General features: G+C 40.1%; 1 protein-coding gene across 5 annotated transcripts in view; it reads left to right on the top strand.

Annotated features, from left to right (window-relative positions):
- The window catches only part of LOC139060757 (transmembrane protein 268), a 109,568-nt gene that overhangs the window by 64,061 nt on the left and 18,988 nt on the right, over window positions 1–26,519 (top strand). For 2 of the 5 annotated variants that reach the window (XR_011515024.1, XR_011515023.1), the window contains exon 10: window positions 1,855–21,857. The exons of 1 other annotated variant lie outside the window; for it this stretch is intronic. Coding sequence is in view for 2 of the 4 variants with exons in the window: in XM_070539871.1 (XP_070395972.1) it covers window positions 1,855–2,085 (231 nt within the window). In the remaining 2 variants the exon portion in view is untranslated. Of the gene's footprint in view, window positions 1–1,854; window positions 24,851–26,519 lie in introns of those variants that run through there. 2 more of the 5 variants (XM_070539871.1, XM_070539860.1) reach the window with 1 other exon arrangement.

Below are 26,519 nucleotides of genomic sequence, written 5' to 3'. Positions count from 1 at the left end.
TTGACAATGAAATATCTAAGTAAAAACGAACTTCAATTTTGTGTGAGACATGGTGCATGTATAGATGTGTGTGTGTGGGGGGGGGTGAGTAACACCTATGGTAAGTCTTACACTGGGGTAGAATCGATTGGAATAAAATTGAATGTATGTTATTATATCATGGGCTTACAACTTATGAATGCTGTGGTATCCATTTTTTAACATTACAAATGTTTCACATGTTAGTGTGCTTGCCTGTGAAATCTGTGTATTTAGCTTGTGGACATGCTTTATTTCTCACCCGCCATGGTTGCCAAGTGGCTTTGGCGTTGCACTGCTAAGTCCGAGGGTGCGCAATGAGATTCCAGCTGTGGCAGCCGCATTTTTATGGGAGTGAAATGCAAGAATGTCTTACACTGGGGTAGAATCGATTGGAATAAAATTGAATGTATGTTATTATATCATGGGCTTACAACTTATGAATGCTGTGGTATCCATTTTTTAACATTACAAATGTTTCACATGTTAGTGTGCTTGCCTGTGAAATCTGTGTATTTAGCTTGTGGACATGCTTTATTTCTCACCCGCCATGGTTGCCAAGTGGCTTTGGCGTTGCACTGCTAAGTCCGAGGGTGCGCAATGAGATTCCAGCTGTGGCAGCCGCATTTTTATGGGAGTGAAATGCAAGAATGCCCGTGCACATTAAAGAAACCTCAGGTGTTAAAAATTAATCAGGAGTCTGCCACAACGGCATGTCTCATAAGCATATTGTACTTTTGGCCCGTAAAACCCCAAAATTAAATTTCTGTAATGCTCTACTTCTCTACCCTGCTTCTTCAGACTATGTTTCAGCTGGTGAGTTGCTTTTTTTACAGTACCTTTCAGTATGAAATAAGGCCCCATTGCACTGGTTTTATCATTTTTAGTAGCCTTGGTAGTTGGTTCATGATTCATTGCTCAAAACTTTGCTTTCGTTTTCCTAGTCACTTTTAGATAAAACAGCAAAAGTAAAAGAGGCAGACAGCTGACTGGTAAAGTATTCTACAATATACTGTTCTCATAAGGTGGACAGGATATAATCTGGGCATGGTCTGTTGTGGTGTATAATGCAAAAATTCAAGTCACGGAAACTAAAAATGCATTTTTATAAATGCCTCTAATTACCTACATGTCAAACAATACAAATGGCAAGGCCAGAAAGCTAAGCAGGACACACTCAGCAGTATCCCTGACTGATCTATCGTTTGGTTGAAACAAGCCAGGCAAAATTTGGATAGGATGTGGAAGAAGGGACATGGCATAAGTGCTTTTGTTGATCCTGAAGCTTAATGACAGATTATAGTCCAGTGTACTCTAACCCCTATATTCAGAACTGCAACTTAGGTCGAAGTCCATGCTTGACTTGATCTAAGTGATGCCTATCATGAGCGTGCCGAAGGAAACGCAGTGAGCGTCTTTGGGCGCATCAACGCCAAGCGTCATTTAAACCAAGTCAAGCATGGGCTTCGACTTAAGTTGCATTTCTGAATACGGGGGTAAGTGAAGTTCACAAGAACTGAAATGTGGGCATGTTGATTTGGTAATACTGTAGTTACAGAAACGACACAAAAGTCGGGACAGGACACAGGGAGAGATGCAGCACAAGTGTTTCCAAATGAACTTGCCCAGCTTTCAGTTCTTATGAACCCCTTATTTCTTTCTTGTGCCTTCATCTGCACTGTTTGAATTGTTGACCATAAGGCAACCAGGTAGCCGAAATTTTGAGCTCATCCTTGATTGTCTGCCTATTTAGAGCAGTGACTGCTTCAGTTGGACTGTTGCAGTGTCATTAAAACAGTTTCTGAATACATGCCCCTCAAATTTTGCTTTATGCAGAAGTATGCTGAAAAGCTTCTCCTCCGCTACAGCCAACGTTGGGTGAAAGAATTTGTCAGAAAACGATTAGACCTCAACATGCCAGTGCATCCCGATGGTTTTGAGGATGGCCCCTGCCCTCCGGCTCCACCTCGCCATTGTGCCCTGGCACGCTGTCCCTGCCAGTTCATTGAAGAGCACCTACGTTTTAAGCCTCTCACTAAGTGCAGCCTCTCAGAGCTCTGTTTTTAACCTTCTTTTCTCCACCTTTCTTGTATGCCAGCAGCATCATCAAGGTTTTCTTTAAGCCCCATCACTCAAGCATGGTAGCCTCATTGAACAAAGGGATCTGTAATGTGTTGCCGAACAGCATGTTCAGGCAGGTTGTGAGGGTCAAATTGCACACAAAAGTGCGCAAAGCGTATCAGAAAGATGAGCGGTTTGTTGGCAGCTGCACTCAACTTGCTATGGTTGTGACTACCTTGGCATGTGCTTTTGGAAAGTAACAGTAAGTTTACTGAAAAAAGGCAGGTTTCTGAAAAATGCCAGGCAGCAGTTTAAACTTGGCACACACTAGAAGTGTTGCATTGTACTTAATCCTTATGGTTGGACTTAATGTGACCAGTCAATCTAGGGCAGAATAACAGGTAGCTTTGTTGCCTAAAGTAAACTAGAAATCAAGAACGACTTAGAATTAAGTACAAACTTGAAGAATGTCATCATTCAGAGAAAGTAGTACATGTGATCTGCCTGACCTGAGTGGGTTGTCAGCACTTCATCGCATTTTAAAAGCATCAAAGATGGCCCGCTGAGGGTATCTTGCTGCATTTCTTTACATCCCCATTTTATCGAAATGCCAGGACGTAGTGGTACAATTCTTGTCACGTGTGACATTTCCAGTTTGTTAATTCCAGCTGGCAGCTGTGTTGGAAAGTCCAACATGTGATTATATGAGTCATTTTGTATTGGCATTGTATATTGCTCTGCACAGTTATGTGGTTTTTGCTAATTGCTGTTAGTATGGCTATTGAAAAATTGGCCTAATGTTTACAGCAACTTCTGCAATATTTCTGATGAAGTGCCATGATGAGGTTACTTGCATTTTGGGCTGTGGTATGACTTCACAGTTTGTCACTACACTTACCAGTTTATGACAAGCCAAATTGTCATTGATCATTGGCCATTTTATGGTCTGTGACAAGTGCTCTTCTTCGTGTATCCTTTGGTACCGTCTGCATGGTTTAAAATGGTGAGGTCAGCATGTCAAACATCGCTTCTCACTTGGTTGAGTTTTAAATTATATTAAAATTTTCCTATTTTACTGCCATTTTTAGCATGAAATGAAACTGTTAAAAGGCTAACGGTGATGCTAGCATGATCAATCCACTTAGAGTGGACTAATTGTGTGCAGTCTACGTAACTATGTCCCAGTTGTAACAGTTCTGGTTGATGCATGTGAGCTGTGCAAAATTGTTACAAAATTAACTTTTTTTATTGTGTGTTTTTTTAGAGTGCCGATGTCTCCACATTTTGGGAAGGGAAAGTCTGCTGTTGAGTTATGCCGTGCATGTAGTGCCCTTAAAGATAAGTTGTTTTCTGAGACAGTCTGTACTTTTACTTTGAAAAAGATGCCAGCATCCTTTGCTGGCACTACATATTGTGTATGTATAAGTAAAGACCAGACGGGGCAGATTTCTGCTAGCCTGTCTTGTGACAGCAGTGACTACTGGCTGTATAGATCAAGCTGAAAATTTTCACAAATGAATATGGAAAATCTGAGTTTAATGTTGTGAGAAATGGTACATGGGTAGTTCTGTTATTTAGTGGTCTGATATTTTCCAAGGCTTCATATTGAAAAGTAATGCAACTCCCTGTCTGTGACTGGCCGTAAATTGCATTCTTCACATGATGGTTTGGGAAAACGGTACTATATATTCATATGTTAAGAGGAAGCTTTAGCTCGGGTTCTCCGATCTAAATACACGTAAACGCAGATTTCGTTTTTCTCGGCAACCACTGCACCAAACTTGACGAGGTTTGTTGCATTTAAAAGAAAATATGCAAATCTAGTGACTGTCGGTTTCAAATTTTTCATTTTGTTTGTCAACTTTTTATTAACAGTTAGCAAAAATTTAAAATTTTCAAAAAACAAAACTATCAAGTTTACAACTCTGTAACTCAGCAACAAAAAATGATAATACTGTACTGTGAATTGCATGAATAGTACATCTAAAGTGGACAAAATTGATGTGTCACACATGAATCTAAAAAAATTTAGTAATATGGAAATACAGCTTTTGCAGAACCCCTGTAAACAACGTAACAAATTCACATAAGATATAAGATGACATCGAATTTGTCCGCTTTCAATGATCTAATAGATGCCATTTACAGAACCGCAATATCTGTTCTCAATGCACAGCTATGAATTTGTGAACTTCATGCTTCTATTTTTTTCAAGCTTTCGAATTTTTGAAAATCTTTTTAACAAAATTCAGGCCCTACATCGAAATTCCGCTTCCAACAGTCACTAGAGTTTAACTTTCTCTCTGAAATGCAACAAATTTCATTAAAATCGGTCCAGGGGTTATCTCAGAAAACCGTTTTTGTGTTCTACATGTATTTGAATAGGCCGCGTCAGAGTTGGGCCCAAGCTAAAGCTTCCTCTTAAATAGCAGTTCAAATGCATTGTTAAATCTCGCTATTTCAGTTGTCATCATCATACGCTACTAATAGCTTTGGCAGGCTACTACAAGTGAAGGTCAGCACAAATGCTTGTACTCCTGCTCTTCTTTTTCAATTACATGAAGTGCTGTTATAGTAACATTTTTAGGTATGCAAATAGTATGTGCATTGTTAAACAATTTTTTGTGTTCCTTTGTATTTAACAAAAAGTATGCATTTTTAAATATTCCTTATTAACAAACTATGGTAATCTCAAGTCAGATGTACTTTATGATGGCCTTTAAAAAGGTGGCATTGGTTGCTGTACATTACTTGATCAGTCAAACATTCAATGATGAGTGCAGTTAAAATTGGCAAATGTGTGCTTAAAGGCATGGTATAATAGCTTCAGTTAAAAATGAGCTTCCTTATAGTAGGAGGAGTGGTTATTCAATTGGCATTGCATATGTTATAATTTACAGTTGAGGCACTGCTAGCCACTTTGACCAGGCTTCTCCTGTAGCCACCATTCATTCAAATATTAAAGTCAAGCAGCTACCAGTAAAAAGGGGGAATATGAGAAAAATTTTTTAAATGAATTGAAAAAAAATGTTATTTGAGCAGTCGTAATAATCCACATGTGAATGTTTGGTCAAGCATTATACTACTCTCTAGTAGTAATTGAACGAATACTAAAGGCAAACATTAAACGGGCACAAAAGTAAATTTCAGTTTTGAATGTATGTTGTAGACCATTTAGTATAAATCACGCTACCATGTCTCTCGGGCTGCTAATTTATTTATAAATTTCGTAAACAGAGAAGGCACATGACGACTTCATCGGCACTTGCTTGAACATCAGTGTGCCACGAGTTAACAAACGCGTGTTATTGGCTGATACCCTCATGCTTTTATTGACTGCTAAAGATGACGAGATGGTGCTTTAATGTGTTTTTTGTAGAAAGCATACCTACGTCATTATATGTATGCATAATACCTGAGAAATACAAGAAGTCGTGCGTCTATCGGCTCAAGTACAGTAGAACCTCGGTGATACATTCCCGTTACGTACGTTTTCTCGGCACCAACGTTCACAATCAAGAACACAAAAAAAAATGACCCAATGCACTTGCGCTCATTTTTTATCGGTTCCTACGTTCCCGGAAAACACGATTTTTCGGCACCAACGTTCAGTACGTCGCCAAACTACGATCATGTGATACGTTTTCCGACCACTAGATCCCATGTAAACAAGAAAATGCACCAGGCGTCTGCGGTCGAGAACAGTATGTAGCTGCCCGCCGCGGCAGCTTCACCACATTACTCGCTTGCCTGTCTTACGTGAAAACACCGGCGCGCACTCAGTTTCTCACTTCGGTAGCAGCAAATCTTCTCCGGAATCCTCGCACGTGGCATTCAGAGCTATCACCATCAATCCTGTTGCGATAAGCATCTTCGCCTGTCTGTTTCACAGCGCGTGGTGCCGTCAGAAGCATAGTGCATGCTTTCAACAGGTGATAACTGAAATGCACCGCCGTTCCCTGCTGCAGACTGCGTTCGTAATGTTTTCCGGCTGCTAGATCCCATGTGAACAAGAAAAGGTGCGAGGTGCGCACGATCGAGAATAGTATATAGCCGCCCGTCTCACGTGAAAATTTTGGTGCTCACAGTTTCTTATTCCAGTACCAGCAAATCTCCGCTCGGGTTGTCGCGCACCGCATTCACAGCTATCGCCGCCAAAACTGTGACAGACATCTACGTCTACCTGTTCTACAGCATGGGGTGCGTAGTGCCATTGGTAGCGTACTGCACGCTTTTAGTAAGCGATTATCCAAACGCGCCACCGCTCCCTGCTGCAGGCCGCACGATGTGGGCATCACATTTCGCTTCGGCGGCATCCGGCGTCACCCACCAGCTTGATTTCGTTTCGGTTTCCCGTTGCCCTCTTAAAGCAATACACAATAGGAAAATAACAAAACGCGTCTTGTGCCGCAGGAGCACCACCAGCTCCATGCGCGTCGGCGTCACGTGCCGCAACGATCCGCGTGACACTTCGCATTACGTAGATGTCAACAACAGTTGAGTCTGTCAAATTTTTTAGTTGCTTCAAATTGTACGTTTTCCCGGTTAGTGTGTTTTTTCTCACATTTTTTCCATAACCTCTCAACGAGGTTCTACTGTATTACCGATTAGCAGCATCATGCAAAACTTAGCCTGGGTTTCTTTCAGTACTGGATCTTGTGGTGTATAATCTGAACCTTGAAACAGGCCACCAGTTCCCCTGCTGGGCGGCAAGTTCAAAAACATGTTCTCCGCATAGCAAGAAGCCGAGAGCAACAGTGCAAAGAGCCGCACACTGGAATCTGCATTCATGAACACTGGAATATCTAGTACTGGCCTCCTTTGTGCATTGAAGGGAGAGTTAATTCTGGTGAAATCCAAATTCTGAGTTCACGGTACCATTTTGTGTTCAGTGCAATGCTAGCTAGCCAAGTCCAAGTCATCACATAGCTCTGGTAGCACCTACTTGCAAATGCCACCAGCACCTCACTTGCAATTGGTCACAGTGTCATTGAGGGAGTGTGGGAAGTAAAAAGGGAATAGCAAAAACCAAATTCTCCGAACTAATGTGGAGTATGGTGTCTTCTGCAAGCATTTTTGGTTTGAGACACCATGCTGCCATATATGCACTGTGGTTTGTGCCAATGCTTTCTGCATGCTCCGTCGACACTCGCAATTGCATTTCTCACAAATTTATTGCATTACGTCTTGCGTGATGTGTAGCTTAGCTGAATAACCAATGTAATCGCCGTTGCATAGTTCCAGAAGGTATGAACTGTCATTCTTTCATTCAAGTGGTATATACACCTCCAATTGCTGCATGTTGTTTTACAGCTTGTTTCTTTGCATGCGTTTTGTGCTGTGTAAAGACTAGTTTCAGATTAGTTTTTTTGTTTAGAATTTGTTTAATGATTTGGCATCAGTATAATTTTTCTGTCTTAGGATATGCTATGACTATAAATTATGCCTCTCTTAATTACTGCTTTACCTGAGTGCTCATTCCATAGTTAGGGGCACTCAAACTTGATGCTGGCCCTACTCGGTGTCGTTGAGCGAGCAGAGAATTGGTACTGTTGTCAGAAGCCCTTATCGTTATTTGTGAACATTTGTTTGTTGATAACAGGCGTCATGTGTTCATATATATAAGCGATCGTCAGCCAGCCACTGTTGGCGCTTGAAAATACAAAAATAATGGTTGCTACGCTTAGGACCCACACCTCACCGCTCCCTGTTGCTTATTGGCAGCATCTACCCATTTACACTTGCACACTTTGTTCTATAGAATGCAAAACATTTTCTTTCCATTCACGGGAGAATTCAAGCATGCGATCGTTGTGCACCCGGTCATATTTGTGTTGCAGAAGCATATGTGTTCCTTCCAAATTGCACCGAACATCGGGAATCCTGGAGCAGTGAGAGCTAGACCCCTTATCGGATCCACCTTTTATATGTGTGCTCGAGGCATGTTTTTGCCTTCTAGGAATTAGAGCCAATAGCGCAATGATAAATTGAAACAGAGTAGGCAAACCACTGACTACAGACACAGATTGTGAAATGGTGATCTTTGAAAACTTATGACAGAGTTCATTGATGCCCCTAGAACACAGGAGTCCTGTACAGAGCTGGTGATTCAAATGTTGAAGTGCAGCAAAATTATCCTACATTAAGTGCTTCACTACTATTTGCCAGTTATAAATGAGGGATTGGAAGCTGGCACTGTGTTTGCATAATGGTGGCACGAACCCTGTCCTATGTTTTGTCATTTTCTTGCTGGATGATGGAGATTTTGAAGCACTAACCTGTCACTTTAGATGGACTGAATGTTTGCCTTTTGTGTCCCTACTACTTGCAAAGCTGTTAGTACAGTCGAGCCCACTTATAACGGCCTTCATGGTCACTCTGAATGTGTTTTTTTTATAGCCAAGTGTTCATAACAAGTGGGCAGTGAAGAATATAGAACAAAATGGCAGAAACAGTTATTGTTTCCCAAAGAAGTTGGTAAGCTTGCTTTCCTTCGTGCTGAACCAATGCTGAACCAATTATTGTGGTTTCGAGATTGTTCAAAGCAGCAAAGTACTCATCACCGAGAGCTTTGCTGCAGACCAGCTGTTTCAGTGAGGTGATGTAATCGACCGCTGTTAATGACCTGAGAGATGGTGGTGGCATCAGTTCCGCAGTCTCCTCACTTTCTTCATTCAATTCGCTGCTGACAAAGCCTTTCACCTCACAGACAATGCCCTCATCCATGCATGGCTCAGCGACATCGACTTCGAAATGCAAGAATGTGACGCAATTCACTTCCAAACTGCCTTTCGAACTGTCACTTCCCAACTGTTCATATCCAGGTTTCGGCCTGCGTGTCACGGGATGTGACGTGCTGGAAAGCTGATAGCCAGCAGATTAAAAGGGGGTGTGGATGACGCTTGTCATTATGTACATCTGCATAGCGCAGTTTTCAGTGAGAGCATCAACCTTCCTGTGTCATGCCATTTACGTGACACAGGCTTGAATGTTATCTAGGAGGTCATGCACCACTTGGAAGCATATTTAACAGCAGGGATGCAAACAGAGCAGTGCCTTCCGTCTTCACTCTAGGCGAGCTCGGAGCCACAATATGTTTGTTCTGATACGAGCTGCCATCTACATGCATAAAAATTATGGCCATCATGCTATCTTTGTGCGTAATTATTGAGCATTCGTTATAACTGGGATTGTTATAAGTGGATCGACTGTACTACCTTTTGTTTTCTAGAGGAGCAAAAACTAAAATGCAAGGATGCAGTGGTGACGAAACATTGGGACAAAAGTTATAAATTTAAAACTATACACTATACACAATTAGGATTAGAACAAATGGCAGACTGAGAAAGAAAGCTGATACTGACACTTTAATGTCATAGTATATTAGAGTATTAATTGTGGCTTTTTAAAGATATCTGAGTGTGAGGGATACACGAAAGCAATGGCAGAGAACTGTTTACCATGTTTGCCATAATTTGTTTTTACTAAGCCTTTATTCTGGAAAAAGGAATGCATGGCCTTTGGTGAGAAATTATATATAAAGGAAGGTACCACAGCTCGAATTTGGTAGAAAAGAACTACAAAATCGGAGCATACCTAATGATAAGGATTATGTGAGTATTGCCACCTCTTAAAGGCAACTCAGTGTTTTTTTAAGATTGAAGGCGATAGTTCAGGTTCGTGTCTTCGTATGCGTGACATGCTAAATTTTTTGTTTAATAATCAGATGCAAACATTTCAGTGCAGCCTTTATTTGTTTGTGAATGGAATGTCGCCAGATGTTTCAGTAATATGACAAAATCTTGTGTAGACACTTTATAAAAAATGTATTCCACAGCACTTCTCAATGGATGGTAGGGCTATGTCACTAGAGCATAGCAAATAGTGTACCATACTGTTCATAACCTAAATCACTCTCCTCACACCTGGTGATTAGTCCACCAAGCAGCCGCTGCAGGGTGAAGATATTACTGAGACTTGATGGCTTGGAAGTGGTATGTTGAAAATTGGAAAAGCATAATTCAGTTTTTTTGTGTTTATGGGAGCACAGCAAGTATTGCACCAATGTATCTGTAAAACAGTGGCCATTTGAAGATGAAGAAGACAGCACTTCTAGCATGGTGGTGTGTCAAGGCCACTGCACTACGAAGGATGCAGCTCTCAATATGAGCTCCTTCAGGTGCCATATCCATGATTATAGGTGCATAATTCAGCCCTGAGGATCATAAGCACAAAAATGGAGCGATCATATTTAAGATGTGTGGGCGTTTTAAGACATTTCTCAATGTATGCTGCAAAATCAATCTCTATGTAACAAGCGAGAAACAAAAAGATGGACATGTGAATGGTTTATGGTCGTGCCATTAGGGGCTCATGTAGACCATTTTCTTCTGTGTTGTTTTTCCTAGCGATGCATTTGCCAGGTACGTTTCTGGAATTGTTGGCGGTATTGTAGCTACTATAATGCCAGCATGGAGCATACGACCTTCAGTACATGTGTCATCTAACTGCAGCTGCAATGCACTGCTGCATATGTGCAGAATGTGTGCGTCATGTTTTGTCGACAATGCTCAGCTTACCAATGGTTTGTGTGTCTTCTAGAGGAGTGTAGAAAGCTCTAACTTTTGTGCAGTGTTGACTGTTGCGTGCAAGTGGAAAGAAACTACAATTTTTTTTTTTAGGTATGTGTGCGTTTGTTTAGTGTAGTGGCAAGTGTTATATGTAAACAGATGTGTGCAGTGCTCTAGCAGTGTGCTCACACTCACGAATTTTGGCAGCAGCAAATAATATGAGTGTGAGACATGAACTTGGTGAACCTTAACTTCACTGTGCATGGGCAGCTGTTTGCATGGCTGTGGTTGGACAACACTGCATGCAGCGAGAGCCACATGCTCCACTGTTCGAATTAATTCTGGCCTGATAGTATTCTACACATTAAATGGTCAATCTTATTTCTGTATGGAGCTGAGGCATAAAGTTCACACATGTACATGCAATCAAAATCCTCAAACCTTTCTCCTCTTTTCTTCTGTTTAATTTTGGTGATGCACAAGCTGCAAAAAAAAAATAACTGCTTAAAATTATTTTTCGCAGGTCAATATTTCTTGGTATCTGAATGCCATTCTTTTTATTAAGCACAATGGTAGGTGTGTGCTATAAGTAAAAAATAATGTAACGGTATTAATTATTGTAACTTCACAACAGAATTTGTCACATTTGCTATTACTCACCAAAAAATGTAATTTACTGCTCAGTAGAACACGGTACTAGCAAGATAGCAATCAAATTCTTGGTTCAAAAGTTGTAGCAGCACTGAGTTGATACATCAGATTTATATTGGCGATTTCATAAAAAAATATTTTGCAATGTTTGTGAGGTTCAGGTCATTTGTGTTGAACATAGTTAAACATTAGTTCTGATTTTTAGCTGTTGTGTGATGATGGTAGAAGTTTAAACTGACGGTTTTAATGGCAAGCTTTGAATCAATATGCAGTGTTAGATTACCCTCTTGTAAACTTTGAAGCATTCAATTTGCCTTTGATAAATCGGGTCTCATATGTATAGGTATCTTAAGCTACATCAGTGAGCTCAGAGGTAGCACATGCAATAGCACATGCTCTGCCATGTGCTATTGACCGCTTAAGTCAAGGACTTCACTGAGACAGTGCCACTCTCACACAGATAGCAGTGACAGGACACTGAGACAAAGTATCATCGTAAAGTAGTTGTTGTTTTTTGGGGGGGGGGGATAGTCAAACCCACTAAAATTAACCTAACTGCATTTCCCTTCATGTTAGAATGCAATGTAATTAACTTACACTGACTGCAGTTTACCACCTAAAACAGGACATGTTAGATTCTGGGGGCTGGTACCATGTTCACACAGTGACATTGTTAACCCTGCACTAAGTTTACAGATTTTTCTTGCTCACATGATCTCTGTTCATGGTAAAAGTAATACTTAAGACACCTTGGAGCATTGACCTATCACTTTAGCTTCACTTAATAATTGCCTTTAGTATCCCTTTATCAGTATAGGCAAATATGGGATGTTGAAAAGTTAGTGCCAGTAATGTTAATTTCCCAGGGTGTACGAGACAGTCTAACAGCTCAAAACCTTATAATAGTGCATGTAATTTTTTTAGGCCAAGTTTTACTGCAGAATAAGATCTTATAGCAATTTATTAAAAGTGAAGGAGGATAAGAAGTATGATATTCTGTCGATGCGAAAAAGGATTCTCTGAGAGAAGATTAACAAGTTATAATGATGATCATAGAAGGAATTTGCAGTACTTTGTCTCTTTCATGACACACAGGTAACAATAAATAAGTGCTGGTGTACAGTTACTACTCAGTTATCTAGTTTGGCTTCACTGAAATATATATGTACTTGTAAAATATACGCTTAGTGTAACTGTGTCCAGCATTTTGCGGAGGCAAAGGTGAGAAAACATGTAAAAATGTGACTGAACAGGAAAAAGCGTCAGCAAAGATGCTCTTTCTTGTCCCATCGTTTTTTTCAGAGGCCCTCTACTCAGTGTCCCTTATAACCCACACTGTTGTTTCGCGATGTTAAACTCCACAATTATTTTATTTTTCCATATTTTTTTTTTTGATTAAGAGTAAAAAGTGGAATTCGGCAGGTCATGTAATGCTAGTCTGTAATGGTGGTCATGTAATGCAGCTGATTGGTGGTGTACCAGAGTTACAGAATGGGTGCCAGTGGAAGGAACGCAACTGAGGAATGCAGAGTATTAGGTGGTGTGTTGGGATTACGAAACTTCCAGGCATAGGATGTGGTCAATTGATGCAAGACAGAGGCAATTGGGTAATACCAGGTGTCCCAACTATCATGCACCAGGATTTAAAAATATGGAAATGCTTCGTAGCTGGGCAGAACCAAGGTAATGTTCTTTGTCGTCGCTTGGAGATACTTCGTTTATTTTTTTGCATTCTGCCTAATTACATAGTCTAAATTAATGAACTTCTCAAAACATGAAAAACTCCCGAAACAGCTTTCTGTTGCTCACTACATGTTGCATGAAAGTTTTTCCGAGCAGGAAAGAAGCCCACGAATACATGCATAATGGCACAGGTGGATGATGGCACAGGTGGAAGGCACAGGTGCATGATAGCTGGGACATCCTGTATATTAAAGAGGGACTATAATAAAGGTGATATATTAAACTTTGGCATTGCAAAAGTGTTCCTTCTGTTTTGAGCTTGCTTAGTAAGCTAGAAAGAATGCGGAAGTTTGGTGCCAGCACTGCTTAAAGTTTCCATGTTTTCTCTACAAAGCGTCATTATATTTAGCAGTGGCCATTCAGCAGTATATTATGAATAAAGAGTAACTGCATTCTTTTCGAAAGTGAACGTAGACTAAATTTGACTACATTTGTAGACTTTTCCTGCACAAAAATGTATCGGATATTTGAAAATATTGTAAAGTCTGCAATGTCAGGCCAATGTCATTGATGCTGTGCCTTGTAAAGTCCCTAATGTGAGGCTAAATGTCATTGATGCTGTGCCGCTGCCACTGTCTGACCACAAAATTTACAGAGGGGAAGCTTTGCCCTAATTTTCGCAACTACAAATATATAATTTTTTTTTATAACAGAGATGCTCATGGTGTCTTGAAAGAGTAATCTACCACTCTGAATGTATTTTAGTGTTTCTCTAGTGTCCCTCTGATGTGATCACAGTTACTTGAAAGGTGATAAAACTGAACAACTTGTCATTGAGCTAGTGGGTTCATACTTCCAGAAAGAAAAAACTAGCACAATGCAGACACAAGAAAGAGGGTGGGATGTATCCTACATTTCATCCTCTTTCTTACATATGTCTGTTTAAAGCAGTTTTCTTTCTTTCTTTTTTTTCTGAAACTACAATAGTTAAGCTAATAGGCAGGAACTATTGCATATAATAGATCTCGTAAACAAATAATAAACAAAACATCATTTAATGTCTCTGCAAAGAAGGGGGAGTGCAATGTTGCAATGCTTGATTTAGCGTGTATTTGAAAAAAATTTGATACTTGCTTTAAAGGGAATTGAACCTCGGAAACCAATTTTTCTTATCTGCTGCATGCAGTGGCTTAACGGCTATGGTGTTGTACTCCTAAGCACAAGGATGTGGAATCAAATCCCAGCCGCTGTGGCCGCATTTCGATGGGGGCAAAATGCAAAAATGCTCGTGCCCCGTACATTGGCGGAACGAGGCACGGGCAATCCCCTGGTGGTCAAAATTAATTCGGATTCACCCACTACGGTGTGCATCATAATCTTGGCACGTAAATCCCCAGAATTCATTCATTCCATTTTTCTTTTTAGTTTCATATTGCAAGGATTATCAAACTTTTGGTGACGGTAAATTCTGTCTTGCTGTTTTCTACGTTATTTGTTTTATGTAGCATCTACACCTTTTTGTCTGGCATGCTTTTCCATGTAGTAGCCTTGTGCAATAATTGTTGTGCAATAGCTTATTTTGGTCATTTATTAGAATGTAATTAAATTTTAATGGAGCCAAAAGGAAGCTGCTCTCAAAAAAATTATAATTTTGAAAGCTTGTATTTCACAGCCCTCTGTCAAATATATATGTACAAATGTGGGAGGTATATTAAAGTACGCATAGACTACTGCATTTTATGTGCATTGAAGATTATGTATGTAAAAGTTCATCAGAATACTGCCAGTTCATGTATATTTTTAAAATGGTGCATACACAATGTGCAAACTATCCGGTGTTGTTGGGACATCGTGACAGCAAAGAAAAATGCATTTTTTTCTGTTACGTTAGATCTTGTAGTTGGCAGATTTCTCTAATTCTTTGATGAAGCCTTAGTAGTAGGCGGCACCTGTTTGTGAAATTTTTTTTTAGAAGTAAGAGTAGACTGTGCAAGCACTACATCTCTAGCAAAAAGATTAAAAACAAATTACATATTTTAAGAAAGTTCTTTTAGCCACATCTTTTAAACCCTCTCCTTCTTGGGCAGCACTACTGCCTGCAGTATTAGTAGATAAAATTTATATAATGTCTCCTTTAATAACATCTGTGAAACACAAAGAGTTCATATGAAAGACTTGTCATAGCAGTTGTTACAGCAAGGTACCAATTGCAGTGTCGTAACATATAAACTTCATTCACTATTTAGGATTTCTGAACAGAAAAAAAAAAATTCACTGACAATTGCAATATTCGCTAGTGCGAAATTCGAGCGCAGCTCTATACGTATTTTCATTTCACGATATATTGGTTTCACAGTATATTGGCTGACGTGAATAATTTGTCTCGTGCGGCACGTTGCAAATAGAGCAAAGTGTTGCAGAACAAGTAACACTGAAACGCAACAATAGCGGCGAGCAGAGTCTGCGATTGGCGAAAATCTTATCTGCGAGTCAAGTGCGTCAGCTTTTATGCATGACTCGTTGAAGGTTCTAGTGTAATCGCTGGTACCCGTGTGGCTTCCAGAAAGTACTACACAATTTGCGTTGCGCATACAATCAGATTACAAATACTATGGTGGCATAGACGGAAACTTATCACTTTTCCGGGGAAGGGGGCTGGGGCCTGACCAGCTTTCCGAACCCCATATGTGTGTGTGTGTGTGTGTGTGCGTGCGCGCGTGCGTGGATATACCATTCAAAAAAAGAAAAAAAAGACACATTATGGCATATATTTTTACTGACGTTTCGGTGGAGGTCTGGCCTTCGTCGGAGTCCGACGAAGGCTGCTCATATAGCCAAAACGCCAGTAAAAATATATATGCCGTAACGTTTGTCTTCTTTTCTTTTTTAAATGTTATACCTTCTGCACTGGTGTGTGTGTGTGTGTGTGTGTGTGTGTATTTATATATATATATGTGCTTAACTCATAGTAGGAAACAGTTCAATTTCACAGTCTGAGTCCTCTCCCACCACCAAGAATCTGGCGTCTCTCCTTGGTGTAATATTCCTTCGTGTAATTGTCATATACTTCGCTATCACTAATACTTTTTTGCCTTTCCGGCAAAACTACAGCCTCTCTCCATCTTCGTTTTTTTTTTCTTCTTTTTCTGCGAATCCAAATATAAGCGCTCCTGCACATAACTGCTGTTTTTCTTCTTTTTCTGCGAATCCAAATATAAGCGCTCCTGCACATAACTGCTGTTGATTCTGATTCCGAGTGAATCTGGCTTGGCCTCATTTTGGTTGTTCAGTGAATTATACAGGTTGCCCCAACGATCATGCACCAAGACTTAAAAAAAGAGCAGTTGCGTTACTTGAACAAAACCTAGTGCATATTGTTTCCAGTACAGTGGAATAGCCACCACTAATTCTTTCATTACTGAGGTTTAATTTGGTAATTGCATTTAATTATGTAATTTGACAAGTACTGTCCTAATCATTAAAGGTCATTGAGGCATTTGTAGACAGCCTCAAATGACATCAAAGTGTTGTGTTTTCAGCGATGTACTAATTGCATGCAATTTTTTCTGACTGGCAAACAAACCTCAGGAAATAAGAAAAATACCACGTGACTGCACTCATACCCGCATCATAAAGCAGCGCCCTCAAGAAGCTGATTGAAAGCAACTGCATTGCCTGTTGCAAACCCGAACAGACAGCGCATCAGCTTGATAATGGTAGGGAAGGAGTATCAACGGCAGGTTTCGTGGCTTTGAAGCTATTCCTTCCTCTCTACATCACACTTACTATACGTCTCTCTAGGTTGACTGATCACAGTGATAACAAAAGCCCCTTGATAATGTGGCCGAAGTGCTGCTCTGACCACGCACGAAACATGAAAAGAAATGTAATAGGCATAGCTTGTTTCAAAATCCCGACTTTGCTCGCACCGTATCGACAGGGTGCATTCACATCTATATTGTGCGCCAGAAACTTGCTTAAGACTAAAGCCAGATTCAAGTGATGGTTTTAGTTTTCATTAGAGAGTATACCTGCTGCAAAAACAGGTTCATGCCATCAAAGAAAGTGAAACAAGCAGACCGAGAAGTGACCCACATTGAGAGGAAAGGTAATACCGATGCATTCAAGAAAAAAAATATACCACTTCTAAATAAGCTGAATTGGCAATCGCGATTCCTGCAAAAAAAGTAAAAAAAACATCAGATTTCAGTTTGCCCTTATCTATACCAGCTGCTGCCTAGAGGACGTGTTTGAATAGGTCTCCCTCTGCAGCCACGCAATACTGAGTCCGCTTTATCACATGTTCAGTGACTTTCTTGATGACCGACGTTTGAATTCTATGGCAGGCGTCCGTTATCTTTGCCTTGAGCTAATGTGATGTCCGTCTTGGATCATGTAAGCACGATCTTTCACATAATCTCAAAGAAAGAAATCGAGTGGCGAGAGGTCAGGTGACCTAGCCGGCCAATTTACAGGCCCGTGCATTCCAATCTTTTGCACATGAAAAGTCGCATCCAGCCTGTTTTGTGCTCGGATGCTGCTGTGTGTGGGTGCCCCAACTTGCTGATACCACAGAAGTGGAAGACGTGACAGCAGGGCTTCAATGAGAAACTCATCCACCACTCCTTCAAGGATTTTGTTCCCATAACGCTGTCCAGTCAGTATGAGATCGAAGAAGACGGGACTAATTATAGCATCGGAGTAAATTCCGCACCCCACATTGAACGATCTGGTACTGGTGCCGATTGCACTTTGCCCGGTGTGAATTGTAGTCGCTTCTATTGTGTGCATTATGTAAATTTACCCGGGCGTTTCTGTGAAAATTGGCTTCATCTGTGCACATGATGTTGCACAAAAGTTCGGTGGCTCATTGGCTTTTGTGAGGACTCGGTTCACGAAATATAGATGATTCTGCAGGTCTCTACCTTCCAAACATTGGTGCTGGTTAAGGTGGTACGGGTGAAAGGCTGTCGTTTAGAATCCTCCAAACTGATGACTTGAAAATCGGTACCAGGGCGGCCATGACCCGCACGCTAGCATGGGGGTTTCAGGCCATAAATGCTAGAACATCCATGCGTAGCCTATGGACTCAAAGATGGAGTCCTATGCTGCTGTTTCTTGATCCTGCCAGTTTGTCTTAGATTTTCATCATTTCTGATGATAGTTGACGCGTCTGGTCTACCGCCACACTTCTATAACTGATATATATTTGCAGCCTTCCTCTTGTCATTTGCAGCTCCCAAGGCAAGGATCACTTTTACCCGATGCTCATTAGAGAAAAACATGGTGACTTGGACGAAACAAAATGCACCTTTAAACGTTTGCACTGATGTTGTCAATTCGCTTTTGTGGTGATACATTTTGTGGCAAAAAAAAAAAGACCCATCCATGCACGTTATCTACGCCAAGACTACAGCTATCACAGCTTGTTTCCAACTAACACCAAACACGACGTGTCACTTTTGACTGAGGCATGACAAATAAAGCACTAGCTCGATCACTACGTTTTACAGCAAAACTGTATACAGCTAGCTGATTCGTCCGACTGTCGTCTGTCACCTGTACGCCGAAAGTTCCTCCGGCACAACCCCATGCGAATTCACGAAAAAAAAGTGAAAGAGATTCGCGCGATTGGCTGCGCCAGAAGTGCCATCGTTGCTCTCCGTAGCAGCCAAGCAGGCGCGCAGCAGTTACTCTTCGGGTCTGACACAGGTAGGTGACGCGTCGTACATACTCCTGAGGAGTAGGCAGCTTTCAATCAGCAACGCCACGAACACAACCGGGAACGAGCTCGTCTACACCGTCCCGATGCTGCTGTCCGGGCACTAGAACAGGCTCGTGCAGCCAAGCGCAAGCAGCAACTGCATACCGAGGATGCGGCAGCCTACCAAGCCGTCGTTTAATGAACTGTCAGGATTAACCCAGCAATAAACATTGGGCTGCATGTTTCAACTTCGCTGGTTAACCATCTGTACAGGGTGCTTGGGCGGTAATTTTTTTTTTTCCTTCATTTCATTCTAACTCACAAGGAGCCTGTCCGAGGATGTGGGTGGGATTGGTATTCATGTGGCATTCATGTGGTAGTCATGGGGTATTCGCCATAGTTTATTTATCAGTTGGAAAAAATTATTACGCAAATAGTACCTTGCTGAAAATACCGCAGTTAGATGTCCCTTGCCTGTGCCTACAAATGCCTCATTGACATTTCGATAATTATGATAGTATGTCTTGAGTTAATTAGTTACGATAACATAATTAAATCTCAGTTACGAATAAATTACTGCTAGCTACTCCATTGTACTGGAAACAATATGCACTAGGTTTTCTTCGACTAACGCATTGCTTTTTTAAAAGAATATTCGTGCATGATAATTAATTGAGACACCCTGTATATTCTTATGACCTCTGCATGCAAGTGACGATGTTCCCATCCATAATAAATGTAGATTATGAGAAGTGTTTTTGTAATGAGCAGTTAGTTTTGCTGACTGGAAAGAGAAGCGGTACTGAGACATATATCATTCACGTGCATTTCACACGCCGTTGATAAAAGACTCTGCCGAAGGGGTCACGAAAGTCTACAGCCTTTCTTCAGGGTCAAAAAAGCACGCAAAACATTTTGAAGCGATGTGAACATACAGCAACATATTCTATCTCTAGGCATAAGCTATCGACACTTTTAGAAATAATTGTTCATTGGCTTCCTCCTCTTTAAAAACGTAATAAACTTTGACCTGTGTGTATATTTAAATGTATTGTGTGTGTGCATGCTGTTTACAGTGGAAATTTAAAACAATGTTGAGGTGAGAAAATACGAATGAGGCAGCCGCCGCTAGAACTTCTAATGTGCTTGTTCTCCTATTGTCAAGATTTGCAGAAATGTAGCAAAGTATGAATTAAAATCCATGCACGTCCACGCCAACAATGATGCAGTAAGCTATTAGTCATAATAGAATGATAAGTGAAAAGGTCAAAGCAAGTCAAAAGAAACGTCAAATGATGTGGGTGACAAAACTCTGGCAATGACATGTTAGGTTGGGGGGGGGGGGGGTAGACTTCGGCATCGCCAGAAAGGGCTCAGCCCCCCCTCCCCCCCTTAGTCAGCGCCTATGTATGGCGGCATCTCGTAGTCTTGTGCTCATAAAAAACCTCAAATGATGTGGGTGACAAAACTCTGGCCATTACACGTTAGGTTGGGGGGGGTTAGGCTTCGGCATCGACAGAAGGGGCTCAGGCACTCCCCCCTCCATAGTCTGCGCCTATGTATGGCAGCATCTCGTAGTCTTGTGCGGCACTCTGCTTTCCTCCACACTCCTTCACCATACTCTCCTTCTCTGCTTTCCTCCTGATGCTTTCACTGTAGCCTCCTCCTCCACTTTCCTCCTCACACTCTCTTCTTTTATCTGCTGCTGCGCTCCACATATGCTTTCATCTTTCGCTGTGCTTGTTTGCTTTGTTACAAGCGACAGTGCCGATGCTCGCATCAGGAACAGGAACCTAAGAGCTGTGCTCTAAAATGTACCCACTGTAAGAGGTCACCCATATGATGAGCACATCAATTTCACAAGCACACAACCCACTGCATTTGACAATTATGGGTGAAATGATGCCTTAAATTAGTATTCGATAATAAACTGGTCATAAAGGGCCTTCAAATAGCAGCAACATCATGTCGCTTATGGTCTTTCAGAATGCAAAAAGCATGATAATTATGATTGTGGTTTTTCATTGTTCTTGCTTTATTGTGCAAGTAATATGGCATATATTGGTTGGAAGAACTGATTCTCAGATTGAAATGTGACATGCCTATTCAGTAAAAAATTTTAGATTGTCCCTTGCTTATAAACTGATCAAAAAGGCCCTATATTGTCTCTTTTGCCATAATAATACATGTATATTTCCTACAAAGCACCTACCCATTTCTGAAAGTGGTTACCTCGGATATTTTTATTTTGCATTGCTGTCTGGTACGATTGGATACTTATGCTTCAAAAATGGGAAAATGTGAGCTAACGAGGACTCCCCATAACTTGCCATGCAAACAAAAATGAACAATAATGTTACTTTGATTTATATCCTTTGTCATAATTATAAAAAGAGGCTCAATGTTTTCAGGTATAAAGTGGCCCTTCAGCACTTTTTGAATGCATCAATGAATCTTCTTAGTTAATAAGTGGTCCTTTCGTGAACACCAGAGCAAAATTTTTCTGTACTTGCAGGAGGGAGCTTTCAGTTTTGTTCAAAAGACCTCCTGCTATTTCCTTCAGCTTGTAATCCCTTTAGCCTTTCATGTTTACTGTGATGCATCTATAAACATAGTGGCTATTGGCCAAATTTATTTTGACATTATGGCTGCTTTCAGCAGAACAAAAAAAAAAGGAAGAAGAGTCTCATCTTGTAAGATTGTGGTGCTGTTTGGTGGCTGAACAGGTACAGTGGTTTATGGTATCAAACAGTGGCAGATTGGTGTTGGAGGTCATGCTAAAACTAATTTATGGGTGGAACAAACATGGGCAACTTCATGCCAGAATGGTGGCACAACTTTGAGCACAGTAGAAATGATGAAAAGAAGAGAAAGGCAGTGAAGGCATAGTATGTGGGACATTTGATTGCAACAACTTTGCCCATGTATTGCACACATTGGGAAACGTTTCTTTTTAGAAAAGATTCTTGTGGTGATGCCCTTCAATGCCTTTTAATACCAAGTACATTCTTTGCCTTTCTTATAAGATGTTGCAGGGCTTCTTTGAGGAACATTTAATATTGATGCCAAGGACTTTCGTGTTTGAGGAAGCTGGCACTTCATGAGTGAAAAAAAACAAAAAGCGGCTTTTTGTGCTTGAGACATTTGGTGCAAATTTCACATTAGTATGGGTAAGCTGAGTTTTGTTGTTTTCATACATTATACACTTTTGACATGCATGTAGAAACTTGTTTGCAGCATGCAGTATGCCCTTATCTCCCTCTCTGAATTAGTCATTCAGAAGTTCACATTTAATGTTTATGCTTTTTGTTGAGTTGTCACTTGCATTCTACAGAGAAAGTGCTAAAACCATAGTTCTTACACCTCATTATGCATCTCTAGTGCAATGAACGCAATACTTGCAAAGTGCTTGCATATAACCTAGTTATTGAATAAGTAAAAATGTGCCAATATTTGTGTCCATTGCCGATTGCATGGTCTTCTTTTTTAAAGTTTTACTGCTGTTAAACATGTTGGAGGCAAATGCATGTAACAAATATGCTCCAGGCAAAGTGCAGGTTCTCCTCTCATGTATGCGGTGTTTTGGTGTTTTACAGTTGTGCAGCTAAGGGTAGTGGGAGTAGGCAGAATTGTGATGAGTCTGCATGATGTTATTAACTTAGTAACTTCGTGTATCATCAAATAGACATTTCAATGTTGTCAAGCAGTTGTTTCTAAAAGCATTCACAATTGCTCTATATAGAGATTGAGAAAATTTTGATTTAGCCATACATGCTCTTTGAGATAAAGGTAGAAGGAGTTCATTACTACGACTCCGATATATATATATATATATATATATATATATATATATACACTTCGTTTCGCGACCTACATAATAATTCGTTAATATTTGTAAGTGACACTGAATGCAGCAGCTTAGTTCATAGCATTGAACATCTCTTCAAAAGCATGTTTAATGTGGTAACATTTGGCCAAAAGTTCTTGTTGCAGTTGTCATGCAAAAAGCAAAGATCAATTATTGTGATCGTAAAAAGGTGTCAGATTGTTTAACAGGTGGTCTAGGTATATTTTTTAGTTTTGCTCATTATTTTGAAGTATAAGCAATGTCAGAATAACAATGACTGTGACATGTAACTGCCATGCACACACGATTTCAAACAGCGTAGAGTTTATGGCAATAAGTACAAAATTAGATTGCAGGGACTTGGGACCAGAAAAACGCCTCATTGGCTGAGAAGCATGAAAAAAAAAAAAAACTTGTAGGATTTTGTGGGAAAACTTGCCTTTCTCTCTCGCTCTTTCTTCATGTAGTGCTAACTTGTTCTCTATAACATTTTGTGACAACTGGCCAAGCATTTCTAGTGCCACATGCAATGCAAGACATCTCTCACTTATGTGCAAGCCAAACCAATCTTCCACCATCACTGATCAAAAATAAGACAAGAAAACATCACAAATAAAGGGCTATGTATGAAGAATGCGTAAGGAGTCCAGGGGCATTGACATAGCTTAATTAGTGGACAGGCCATAAAGTGCAATGTGGCACACAGTTACATTTCAGAGATGCAGCGATGAGGATTTGTTCCCTTGTGATCTGCATGTCAATTGTAAGGCTTTTCATCATTATACATCAGGCCCTTTGTGTGTGTGCATGCACACGCATGTGCAAACACGCACATAGACATACCTACATTGTTTCATTTATGAGCAAGAAATGACTAATGCAAAGATGTTTATGATGCAATACCTGCACAGAGTGCTCGTGTTATAAGTGTTAGTGGCACCTTGCTTTCTTGACACAGTAGCAATCCAGCTTCATTTGTGTGTTCAGTATTACAATAAGCTATTTCACATAAAGTGAGCTCAACATTTGGTTCTGCTATAACAAACCAATTTGTTTTACGTTGTGTGATATTTGACATGGCAGACACTGCAAGACACATTTGTTATGCTGTTTGAAATTTAAAATGTGTCTTGCCTCTCAGCTGTACAATTAAAAAGCAAAATTTCTTGCTAGAAAGCATCTCGGCAATTTTCACAGTGAAATGTTGCTTCATACTTTCCCTGTTATGTAAGAGCCTGAGGCAGCTACACATTACCATGGTAATAATAGAGTGTATGTGTAGTGCACTGTACATAAAATCATATTTTAGTATAATGGTGAATGGGGCACATCCTACTGTGATCTTATATTTATGGTGTGGATTAACGCCAGAAACTAGCTTATTCCATGTGGTCTTGTAACTAACATTGGATGTTGTAAATTACATGCTACTTCTTACTTTTAAAATGGATGAATATTGATTTTAAAGAATTTCAACAGTTCAGATAGGTAAACATGAAGTTCTTCTGAATGTAATAGCTAATTAACTAGCACTCTGTCCTGTTCCAACTTTTTTTTCATTAGCTTTGTTCAAACTAGTAACTATGTCGCTGTAAGAGCTAAATTTCAAACTTGTTCAATGTTGCTCAGGGAGGCTTGGCAGAGTCCTCGAATGGGGGTGTTTTACTGACTGGTGAAAAAGAACATGCATTCTGGAGTGAAAAATCTCAAACCGTCGAGGTAGCATTGTGCTTGTGAAACTGTAAATGTAGCATGCATTTTCCTAAGTTTCAAGCAGTTCGTTTTAATGCAGTTTTATAGAAGGCTGTCCATGTACAATGGCAGCATTGCTGGTACCCGTGTGGTTTAACTTCCACTCTTTAAGTGGCAAGTATAGTCGTTTATGCATTTATAGTTCTCATACCCAGTTGCGAGTTTTTTTGTTTTTTTTAACATGCAATTTTTGTGATCTGTTCACCTGTGCCTATACAGCATATATGTTGTGGATTAATTCACATTAGTGTTAACCATTTCAACATGAGAAGCAGTGTTGTTCTCTACTGGGAGGTTAGTGAGGAGGCATTGTGCAAGAACATGGTGAAGAGTTGGCCTAAAATAGTGCAGTTTGCAATGTCACGATTATTGAATGGTGGAATTTCATCAGTATGAATGAAGATTTGCACATCATTGTTTTGTGTGCTGATGAAACTGTTTTACACACATTGCTGCAATACAGAACTTCCATGTGAGTGAAGCTGCATTATGTACTGTTAAATAGGGCCAGTTTAAGATCTGCCATGATGCAGTAGTTTTAATAAAGAATAATTCTTATGTGCTTGTCTGCGTCATTGTGTAGTGACATGGCACTGTTCTTGACATATATGCGTATATATTGTATGTATTTTTTTCCTCCAATGGGTCACATATATTTAGAAGGATGAAAAGCACAACTTTGCGGGTATCATTGGTTTATTTTGCCAACAGTTTCGTTCGGTGGACCGACCTTTCAGTCTACCGACAGAAACTGTTGGGCAAATAAACCAAATACCCACAAAGTTGTGCTCCTCATTCTTTTTGATATGCAGAGTGTCCCAACTATCATGTACCAAGATTTAAAAGTATGCAAATGCCACGTAGCTGGGCAGAACCAAGGTAATGTTCTTTACTGTCGCTTGGAGATACTTAGATTATTTTTTGCATTCCGCCTAATACATTAGTCTTACTTAATCAAATTCTCAAATTTTATACTGAGATGAAAAGTGTGAATGAGAAAATTGTAGAGCAACATGAAAAAACTCCCGATACAGCTTTCTGTTGCTCATTGCATGTTACATAAAAGTTTTTTTCAGAGCGTGAAAGAAGCCCGCAAATACATGCAAAAGCTCTACATGACTGGCCGCTCGGGGCACTTTACATGTTTGCAAAGGTTGCCGTGGACATCAAAGACTTGTATTACTCTTTGCCTCAAGATGATGTGTGCATCGAAGTTGGCCATTGCAGTGACAAATATGTTCTTAAGTTTCAGAGTGCATGTGGTATCAATGTCGACAGGTTTTTAAAGCTCTTAAATTTTTACATGCTTTCCACTTTTATCAGCATGGGGCAGTGGCGTAGCCAGAAATTTTGTTCGGGGGGGGGCTTACATTGCAGCTCGGTATCCTCATTAAGAGGAAGCTTTAGCTTGGGTGCTCCTATCTAAATACATGTAGAAGGGGAATTCGTTTTTCTAGGCAACCACTGCACCAAGTTTGACGAAGTTTGTTGCATCAAAAAGAAAAACTTGGGGGGGGGTTCTAGTGACTGCTTGTTTCGAATTTTTCATTTAGGTCGTCAATTTTTTATTAAAAATTGGCCAAGATTGCAAATTTTCAGAAAACAAAACTATCAATTTTAAAATTGTAACTCAACAATGACAAATGATATCACAATTCTGTGAATTTCATCTAATAGCACACCTACACTAGACAAAATTGATATGTTACACATGAATCTAAAAAAATTAGTATTATGGAAACACGGCTTCTGCAGAATCCTTGTACACAACGTAATTAATTCACGTAAGATACAAATTTACATACCAAATTTGTCCGCTTTGACTGTTATAATAGATGCCGTTGACAGAACCGCGATATCTGTTTTTGATGCAAAGCTGTTAGTTTGTAAACGTCGCGCTCCTATTTTTTTCGAACTTTCAAATTTTTCAAAATATTTTAAACAAAATTTAGGCCCTAAATCAAAATTCCGCATCCAACAGACACGACAATTTATCTTTCTCTCTTAAATGCAACAAATTTCATTAAAAGCGATCCAGATGTTATCTAAGAAAAGCGTTTCTGCATTTTACATGTATTTGAATAGGCCACGTAGGAGTGGGGCCCGAGCTAAAGATTCCTCTTAAACAATTTGTCGAGGGATCAAATACATGAATAATAATGGCATTGCCATTGCCAAACATGCTGCAAACGAATTCTTGAATGCTACGCACTGTAAAAACAAGTAAAATATA

This window comes from Dermacentor albipictus, chromosome 1 (assembly GCF_038994185.2).
Source record: "Dermacentor albipictus isolate Rhodes 1998 colony chromosome 1, USDA_Dalb.pri_finalv2, whole genome shotgun sequence".
NCBI classification, from domain to species: Eukaryota; Metazoa; Arthropoda; class Arachnida; order Ixodida; family Ixodidae; genus Dermacentor; species Dermacentor albipictus.
The sequence above is the reverse complement of the archived record's forward strand: the minus strand, read 5'-3'. Positions and strand labels throughout refer to the sequence as shown.